At 36.1% G+C, this 10484-nt stretch overlaps 1 protein-coding gene across 2 annotated transcripts; it reads right to left on the bottom strand.

Annotated features, from left to right (window-relative positions):
• Positions 1–1234: 1234 nt before the first annotated feature.
• LOC108379890 (glucose dehydrogenase [FAD, quinone]-like) lies at positions 1235–6927 on the bottom strand. Of its 2 annotated transcripts, XM_017636251.1 has the most exons (6): positions 6401–6927; positions 4918–5092; positions 3488–3608; positions 3005–3409; positions 1503–2710; positions 1235–1245 (listed from the first exon to the last, which is right to left on the bottom strand). In XM_017636251.1, the coding sequence occupies exons 2-5, from the start codon at positions 5083–5085 to the stop codon at positions 1527–1529; spliced, it is 1878 nt and encodes a 625-aa protein (XP_017491740.1). In that variant the 5' UTR covers positions 5086–5092; positions 6401–6927; the 3' UTR covers positions 1235–1245; positions 1503–1526. The 2 variants fall into 2 exon arrangements, with proteins under 2 accessions (XP_017491740.1, XP_017491739.1); XM_017636250.1 differs by lacking the exon at positions 6401–6927 and having other exon boundaries at positions 4918–5684.
• Positions 6928–10484: the final 3557 nt, after the last annotated feature.

Below are 10484 nucleotides of genomic sequence, written 5' to 3'. Positions count from 1 at the left end.
ATATTTNTTTACACAATATCTATGCTAATCGTAATATTTTCTTGGAACAAAATAAATTTAAGTTTTAATAATTTGAAAAAAAAACTGTTCAGAAAAATTTATATATATCCGGAAAAAACTTTCAAACTGAAATTACAACTCACAAAACATTGGACATAAATATTTTATGCGACGAACATTTTTCCGTGAAAAAATAATTTTTTTAATAGCAATTTCCTTTTTTAAAAAAACAAACATTTTTTTTAGAGAATAATATTTTGGGGCTATGAAAAAAAATAATGCAAGTTCGTAGCAGTACTAAATTTTCTGGTCTGTTACCATAAAACACGTACCCTTTTTTATTTTTTCTATCATATTTTTAACTAAGTTTTATAGTTTCATATGAAAAAAGTGCAATATAATCGAAGATGGTATCCATATAATCCTTCCTAAAATAATATACCTTTTACTTATTTCTAGCGATAATGAAAATCGAAGTATTTTTTTTTTTGTATAATTTAATTATCTTCTTAGCAGCTTCTTCTAATTAAAGACATAGAGAGGCGGCATCTTTGAGGAAGTTAATATCGCCAAGTAAAGGGGGAGTGCGAGTTCGAGGACTTGAAGTTGGAATCACCACAATATTTCCTCTTAAACTGCCCTGCTTTTGCTTTATTTTGGCTTAGGCACTTGCGCTTGTACTTTTTCAATAGTCCGGAGGAGCCCTGCTACCTAAGTGGGTCAGCCAGACCGGCTGAAAGGCTCGCATGCAGAAGCTTTGAAAGCAATGAGATCCAAAGTAGTGAGATCGGTGATTGTACAGAAATTGTTTGCCGCATTGACTTCACTGGATCACATTGTTGTTACTCTTCGCTGGGTAATCGAATTAAGATAGCAAAACTGTCGAAAATGCGGCCGCTGATAAGGTTGATAAGATGACTCTGAGATGCTAGTAGACCACTCAGATTGACGACAGCTTAATGGCTCAAATCTAAATGTTAACTTATAATACTGATTGTAATACATACATATATGTATTTGTGCCACGATTAAAACTGCGCTCCAAATATAAGATCATCCAACCGTTGAAGTGAAGAGGTCTTACCACTTTGTTTACAATACTTACACAAATATTATTTGCGATACCTTTCTAACCAAATCAAACCGAATGCCTTACTCAGCTCCAGCGCAGTACCGCGCAAAAGACTGTACAGTGTCCTTACACAAATATAAAATTGCACAAACGAAATTATATATTTTTCAATACTGTTTTATTTACACGCATATATATTCAAACCTCTTTGCTTTAAATGCATTTCATTGCAATTCTGAACCAAAAAGGGATACAAATATAGATACGACATATACATATATACCAAAAGTGTTCGGGAGAGCAATGAAACGCTATAAAGTGTCAGAGAATAACGAAAATGAAAATAAAGAAATTTTAAAGTTAGCAAAACTAATAAGAAATTATATCCACAATTGAATAATTTGCATCCAATAAATTTTCAAATCCCAACTAGTTAAATTATAATAATTTGGACTTAGTTGTGGTGGCCCCTGTGGCTGCGATTGGTCCTCGATTTCACTACGACGCCATAAGATTGCTTGATGTGGTAGACACCCTTCTCTGCGATCATTATAGCTGGCGCATGCGTATTGCCCGAAGTTACGACTGGCATGATGGATGTGTCCATAACACGAAGACCTTGCACGCCATACACGCGCAACTCATTGTCCACCACAGCCAAGGTATCGTTTGCTGGACCCATTTTAAGGGAGCCCGCTTGATGATTCTCGGGAGCAGTATTGTATCGTATAGCGCAATCCCAGTATTCATCCGTGCCGAAGTCGTATGATGTACATCCCGCTTCCGGAGTCTCATCCAGACTCAAACCGAATTCCTGGAGCGCTGGAGTAGCTCCCAATTTGATAGCAAACTTGATGCCTTCAATGAGTGTTTTTGCATCCTGCTCCACGGATAAGTAGTTAGCGACAAATAGTGCGTTGTCACGGGGATTATTGGAAGCGAGTGTAACGGATCCACGTGATTTGGGATGCACATTGACGGGGGACATCTGTATGGATCGCGAGCCGTTCGATCGAAGCTCACCAATTGCACCGGTATCGGAGCATCTAGGCGAGTAGCCACTGAAGAAGACTTGTATATCGGGTCCTCTGGATGATTCGGCGTATTTTGTGCTAAATTTAGCGGTCATATCACCAATACCAGTGCCAGAAAGCAGACCATTGCGGAAGAGAAGATATTCCGATGCGGTTGCCCAATTTAGAGTGTTAGTGTTGGTTTCGTTAACATAGAAGGTTAGTGAATAGGAAACATGATTGTGTAGATTTTTGCCAACACCGGGCAGATCGTGTACGACAGTTACGTTGACTTTTTCTAGTTCGTCAGCTGGTCCAATACCGCTAAGCAATAGTACTTTTGGTGAGTCCAAAGCGCCAGCGCTGACGACCACCTCTTTCCTCACAGATACTGTGATAGTATTGTTATTACTATCGATCAATTCAACACCATTAACGATTGTACTGTTCGGTTCGAAGAGCACTCTGGTAGCGGTGGAATTAAGTAGAATGTGAAGATTCTTACGGTTGCGTGCGGGACGCAAGAATGAACGTGCAGCACTATGACGTATGCCATTGCGTGAGGCCATTTGACCTTTCATGACGCCGGTGGCATTGTAGCCATTCAAATCTCGTACGTCAAGGCCTTAAATGATAGAGTGTAAAGGATGTTAAATAATCTTTGGAATGTGCAACTCAGAATACAAAGATGGATGGCGGGAAATTAGATGTACATATATGTATGTATGTATGTATGTATATGCTTTGCAATGATACTTGCTGTGATGTCACATCATGTAATGCCACATTATGTCGTGCCACATAATGTGAGGTACGCCAAATGACGTCATGTAATGTCACATCACTTGCTTACACTAAATGCATCTAAGGTGCGTTTTACATGTTACAATTGTATTTTAAAATCACGCTCGCAACTTACCCAATTGCTCACCACCCCTTAAGATCGCATAAGACAATGGTGGATTGTAGGGGAAATGTGAAACTGGTAGCGGTCCACCGATGCCATGCAAAGCGGTGTCAACCTCATTAATTTGCAAATTATTTTCAGATTTCTTATAGAACGGCAATATATCGTCGTACGACCAACCGGTATTACCCAAGGATGCCCAATTGTCATAGTCCTCCCGATTGCCGCGATTGTACATCATACCATTTATCACAGATGTGCCGCCCAATACTTTGCCACGAGGCCAAGTGCACGCCTGATTGGCATCTCCAAGGCACCCTACCTTCTCCGGTTGAGTTTTATATTTGTAATCAATGTCACTCCCAATGTAATCTAAGGAAAGTGAAGGCACTTGTGATCCAATTGGTTCGTCATCACCTGGAATGAAAGTGAACAACGAAAATGTTTAACTTATTTGGTGCTTCCTTAATGCAACAACAATAATTTGAAACTTACCCGTTTCGATGAGTAACACTTTCCAATGAAATACTTCGGAGAGACGCGCAGCAGCAGCCGAACCAGCAGTACCGCCACCAATCACAACAAAATCATATTCACTATCGGGTTCCGATCGGAACTAAAATGTGAGAGAGAAAATTTCACAAAAATACAGATTGAAATTTAAGGTGAATCAAAATACATGAGGACAAAGAGGTTTTAAATGTTAAGTTCTCACTGCCTAGGATTTTTCTAAATGGAAAATAAGAATACCCGTAATTTTTTTTTCAAAAACGTGTATTTAGAAATGCCTGAAAAGCCCATGAAGTTGTCCATGTATTTTATTTTATATTATACCCAATTGTTATGTTACCATTTTCTAATACTAACGATTTTTTACGGGCACCCCTTTGTATTTTTTTGGGGTTTTTGGGACACCTCTAAATATCAGGTTTTTAACAATAAAATACAGGTATTTTTTCATTCAGAAATATCCTAGGGGGTGAGAGCTTAACATTTTAAACTTTTTTTTGACCACCCTAACGTAGAGCCAACCACAAAAGTCTAGGTACAGAGATATTTTCACAATGTATGCAAGGATTTTTTATTTATCTTTCATTTCGCTAACTTTTTCTAAAAAAAAAAAAATAAAATAAAATTTCTAAGCTTTGCGCAAAACTCAGGAATATTCAATAAATAGGCTTCCTTATCAGAATGTTTGGTAAAATTTTGATTATATAAAAATTAAATTAAAAATTAATAGCAGTNATATTCAATAAATAGGCTTCCTTATCAGAATGTTTGGTAAAATTTTGATTATATAAAAATTAAATTAAAAATTAATAGCAGTTAAACTATTTTAAGAAAAATTATAACATTTGCCTGAGTTTTGTACAAAGTTGAAAAATAAATTTTTTTTCTGTGTTGTAGCCATAGTTGTGTAGTGAACCATATTTTTATAAAAAAAAAAGCGAAAAAGATTAAAAAACAATATGCATACATTAAGAAAACTTCTCTGCAGCTAGACCGTTGCGATTAACTGTATATTATAATTTTTTAATATACATTTATACTTATTAGGGTGCGTTATTTACGGCTGCAATTTTTTTTAATTCCACCTCGAAATTGTGTGGGAAATACTTTAAAAAAAATCCTGAAAATTTGAGCTCTCAATATTAATATTAAGTGCTCGACCAAGGCGTACAAAGCGTCTGAGCTGTAGACTTTTGAAGAAAAAAACTAAAATTTTACGTGTATTTTGAACGGGAAATATTTGCACGCCTTGGTCAATTACTTAATAAGTATTAATATTAGGTGCTCAAGTTTTCAGGGCATATTTTTTAGGTATTCCCTACACAATTTAGAGGTGGAAGTGAAAAAAAAAATTCCGCCGAAAAAAGCACCCTAATACTTATATTTTTTTACTCATTTCATTATTATTGACTTACTCTTGGAGTGGCACGACCACAGGGATCCTCAATATCGCATTGCGAGCGGAGGAAGACCTCGAGCAGGCCCATGAAGAGCACGTAGGCGCTGCCACCACAGATGCTGGCCAATGTAGGCGTGAGTGGTGAAGACACCGGACAACCACAATGGGTGTAGAGGTAAGACATGTTGTTGCTGCAAAAAAGAAAACAAAAAACGAATAAACTTGTAAGATTAGTGCAAATATGCGAGGACATACATACATACATACATATGTACATATGTCTGTATATAGAAATAATCCTTCCCAGAACCTAATTATGCATTAATGATGAGAGTTTGGAATTCCATTATTTCACTCTGCTATAATTGCAGGTTAAATGTCCCCACAAAAACCGCATGAGTTCTGAACAAGAAGCGTCGCACTATACCGCCAAACGAGCTGCCACTTATAGATCTGTAGCTCGTTTCTGTAACGCTTCTCTACCAATTACTTCTCGACTGGTAGAGAATATTACGTCATTCTCTACTACTCATTAGCAGTAGAGAACAGGGCTTCGAATTCATATACGAATTCGCTTTGGTAGAGAATAGTTACAGAAACGAGCTACTGGGCAGCCCTTTTTCGATTGCTAACTGTAAGCATTCCGACGGAACTTCGTTACCCCACGTCTCCATTTTCTACTAAATATGTCTTAACATCTGTCAAATTGCTGTTTTAACTTTGTCCCGTTTTCTTATGAGGGCCACTTGCTGTCTTAACATATCACTCTCAAAATGGCATCAAGCCAATCAGATCGATCTGTAGCCAATGTAGATGGCGCGGTGAAATGAAAACTGAGTTGTCAAACTACGAAATGCCAGCTGATGTTAAGACAGATATGGTTTAACAGTGGAAACAGTGGACATTTCTGTCTCAACACAGCTTTTCTAACAAAATGTGTAGAAGGTGGAGACGTGGCGTTACCATCAACACCTCTGTTTCCTGCCACCCAAAAAGCATTAATAGCTGCCTAACTTTCAAGGTAGAAGTTTATCTGCTTCCTGCAATAAATTTGCTGTTTTCATTATTGCCAAAATTACGAACTGAAAAATACGAGTAGCACAGTAGTTCGTTAGCTTAAAAGATCTGCAAATTTCGGGTTTAGAGTAGTAAAATGAAGCTCCTACTCCTTTGTGCATTTTGGAACCTAAATTTTGGTCTAAATGCGCGTTTCCAGATCAACTATCGCCGTACCCTTACTCCAACCGTCGATAGCGATTGCAGCTGCACAAGACCTTCCGAAAGTTCGGTTCAAGATCGCATATCCTATTCGTCCGGACAAGGATGACACTATTCTCGACGTAAGTCGTGAAATGGTTTCCCCTAACTCAGATCTGCTACTGGCAATGCAAGCTGCGTTGTATACTTTCAGCATTGGAGTTTATCACTTAATTCGTAGTCGCTGTGTTTTTGAGTCCAACGCACTAGTACTTAAAACAATTTTAGATTGAAATATTTACCCGTAATATCCTTTTACTTTTACAGAAAACTAAAGTGCTCAACGATCACCAAAAGTCACTTCTGGAACTCGAGAGTAGACTGACAGCGGCTTTAGTTTTCCGAAGCCCTTTTATACGATTTTTTTATTTTTGAAGTTGTACTAAAATAGTTTATTAATTAAACTATAAAACATATGTGTTTGCACCCTTTGTGTGAAAAAGAAGACGTAACGTCTTATTTGTCTTCGTTGTAGGGGAACTACGCACTCGTGCAAAAAATATTACGTCAAAATATATTATGTATTGTAGATTAGGAAACAAGCGATGTCAAATTTTACGCCTTAGGACAATGTTATTCGAGTACATAAGTTTCAAAAACATTTCTAAATCCCAGGCCTAATGCTGGCAAGTTATTCTTTTTATACAATGCCTTATACATATTTATGTTCTACTTCAGAGCACGATTGCCACTTGCGTCTCGTTTTTTTTTTTGGGAACCAAAATGTGTGCCAAAATTAAAAAAATTACCAAAATATGTTTTATCTATAGGTAAAATTTATATATTGTAAACTATTTTATTATGCTGGAACATACAGAGATCTTCCTCTTGTCTTATATTAAATTTTATTAAAAAATTACCAACAAATTTTGGTATAAATTGAGATATTGTTATTATTATTAGTATTCGAGCGAATAAACGCGACCGACCTGCATAATATAGTTTTATTGTGGTGACTAGTGTTGTCAAACTATCGATAGCGCTATCGATAGTACTACCCTGCCCACCTTTAGTTCATACAGTTTGAAATATTTTTTAACTTCAAGATTGTATGAACTACAAGTGAGAAGTGTGCGAACTAAAGGTGGGCCGGCAAGCGTAGATCTCGCCCCCTCCTCCACTTGGAGCGACCACTGCTGCGGCATGTTATTGGAGTTCTCACCGGGCATTGCCTGATGGGAATCCACCCCACTAGAATGCCGCGATGAGGAGGAAGTCGAAAGCGTAGAGCATTACTTATGCCACTGTCCTGCACTGGCGAGAGCTCGCCGACGCTCGTTCCTCCGNCACCCCACTAGAATGCCGCGATGAGGAGGAAGTCGAAAGCGTAGAGCATTACTTATGCCACTGTCCTGCACTGGCGAGAGCTCGCCGACGCTCGTTCCTCCATTATTCTTTTGAATGTCTGGCCGAACTGGATTCAGCCAGCGTCTATGACTTTGTGCGCTTCATCAGAGCTACGAAGTGGTTCCATTACTAGGGTAAAAGGAGGGACCTATGGAGTCTCTTGTACGGCACCACAACGGGCCCATGGTGGCCTAACGGCCCAATTCTGTGTTTTCTTGATAAATTTTTTGTAAAGAAATTTTATCAAGATTTTTATCAAGTAAAAGCTTCCCTCGTATTCTGTGTCAATATTTATAAAACAAAAAGCTCTACGATTTCCACATAAGTGGAACTGATTTCCACATGTGTGGAACTGATTTCATTGTCACATATGAAAAATATGGATTTAAAAGCAACAAAGCTTTTGACTGTCGTAGCCGAGTAGCTAGAGATGTCGACTATAATTCCGTGTGTCGCAGGTTCAAATGCCGGCACATGGAGTATTTAATTGTTAGAAACAAATTTATTAATATACAAAATGTCTACATTTCACATGAAATTTCAATTTGTCAATAGCATTTTCAATCTTGATAATTTATCAAGAAAAAAGCTTTTGGTTTCTGTGCTAGAATACCAATTCTTGATAAATAATAAAAAAATGACAAATTAAGTGTGCCCCTTTTCCTGTAGGATTAGGGCAGCCGAGTTAACCTAACCTAACCTAATCTAACCTAAAGGTGGGCCGGGTAGTATATACTAATAAGAATTTTCAATTAAAATAAAGTTCATTCTCCAACCAAAAAAGTAAGTGCGCCTTGGCTACACTGGAGAAGTGAAACTTACGTTACATACATATCTATTTTGTCTCATAACCAATATACATACCTACATATTGTCACCTGAAATGCAAAATAACGTAACAACATCGTCACTGAAATGGAAAAAGTCGTGGCTAATTATTTCTTATTTTTCAATAAAACGATGTGGGGAGATACGACTTTTTGCATTTCAGTGCCGATAATGTTACGTCATTTTGCATTTCAGGTGACCATATGTATATACATACATACATCTGCTTTTGTTAAGGTTATATTTTTTTGTCCGTTTTCTATCTAGATCCCTACCTCTACCCCTGTTCGTTCTAATTAGATTTATGTTATTATGTTTTCCTTTATCTTCATTTTTATCTTTATACTCTATCGATAATAAAATCGATAGTAACATCTAATAAAATATCGAAAACAAAACCGATAAAAAAATCGATAACAAAATCGATGAAAAATTCTATAAAAATTTTGATAACAAAATCTATAATAATATCAGTTTGCAAAATCTATTAGAAACTCGATAAAAAGATCCATAACAAAGTCGATAAAAATATACATCACAAAATCTATAAAAATATCCATAACAAAACCTATAAAAATAACAACAAAATCGATGAATATCGATAACAAAATCGGTAAATATCGATAGATATCGATAACAAAATCGATAAATATCGATAACAAAATCGATAAATATCGATAAACTTCGATAACAAACTCGATATATATCGATAACATGATCTATAACAAATTCGGTAAATATCGATACCAAAATCAATAAAAATATCGATAACAAAACCTATAAATATCGATAACCAAATCGATAAATATTGACAATAAAATCGATAAATATCGACAACAAAATCGGTAAATATCGATAACAAAATCCACAAAAATATCGATAACAAAATCGATAAGAAATATCGCTAACAAAATAGTTAAAAATATCGATTACGAAATAGATACAAATATCGATAAAAAGTTCCATTATTATATAGATAAGTTCCGAAAATATCGATAGCAAAATTGATAACGATATCGAAAAAAGTCGATAAATATATCGATAACACAACCGATAAAAATATCTATTATTTTCTCAATAAGTCCCGAAAATCTCTAAAATCTCAAAATAGTTCCCACATTGGGTCTCTGTGTCTCCCTCTATATCCTTTCCTCTTTAATAACCTTTATTTTAATCTTTCTTCTCCCATCTTCACCTTTACTTTTATCGGTATCCTCATCCTCCTCTTTGTCTTTACTTTTATGTTTATCATTTTCTTCATCTACATATTCAGCTTCAACTTTGCCCTTATATAAATGTATATGAAAAGTGTTTAAATTTACCTTGGTCTTCCTTTCTGCCTTTATCTTTACGCATCTTTGTTTTTGTTTTTATTTTTACCTTTGCCTTTAGCCTTTTCTTTATCTATGTATATAGTCACCTTTACGTTCACTCTTGTATTGGTCTTTTTCTAAGTGTTATTCTTTAACCTTTTATTAGCAAATTTTTGTTAAATTAATATAATATCCATACTCACAAGAAGCACTTGTTTCAGCCCCAACCATTTCCGTTGCACTATTTCCGTGTGACATTTCCATTGAATTTGCCAATTTACTCCCAACCAACCAACCGCCGCTAAAGAAGTTTCACTTCAAAAATCATACAAGCTCAAGTTTAAAACTTTGTAAGGGACTGCAAAAAAATGCAACAAATTGTGACGCAAGTTCCAAACTTTTTTTCAGAAGTGTTAAAATTGTATAGCCAAATAACACTGAGTAAAACAAAAAAAACCACTTACATAAAAATAATTATATGTGCGTTAACTAATTTCTAAATGGTGTCTTTTTCGAAACGCTTGCACTTCTTCTGTCAATGCCTTGCTGTCTATCAGTTATAATACACGTGAGTTCTGTAAATAAAATAACAAGTGACTGAGCGCCATCGAAATGTCATATATGAACAAGTAAGAAAGTCTAAGTTCGGACGGAGCCGAACATTAAATACCCGGCGCAAGTATTAAATATATGTTTTTTCACCAGCGCAATAACCACACCGAGTTTGGTACAAATTGGTAGAACGGTTACCGATATACTAATATGTGATCATAAGTGGGCGGTGCCCACTTTCCAAAAATTTACCATAAACGTATTTCTTGGTAAAGAATTGTTGCAA

Source organism: Rhagoletis zephyria, unplaced genomic scaffold (assembly GCF_001687245.7).
Source record: "Rhagoletis zephyria isolate East Lansing unplaced genomic scaffold, Rhagoletis_zephyria_1.1 Rzeph_scaffold_17608, whole genome shotgun sequence".
In the NCBI taxonomy this organism is placed as follows: Eukaryota; Metazoa; Arthropoda; class Insecta; order Diptera; family Tephritidae; genus Rhagoletis; species Rhagoletis zephyria.
Note: the sequence above shows the minus strand (reverse complement) of the source record. Positions and strands in the feature narration are given on the sequence as shown.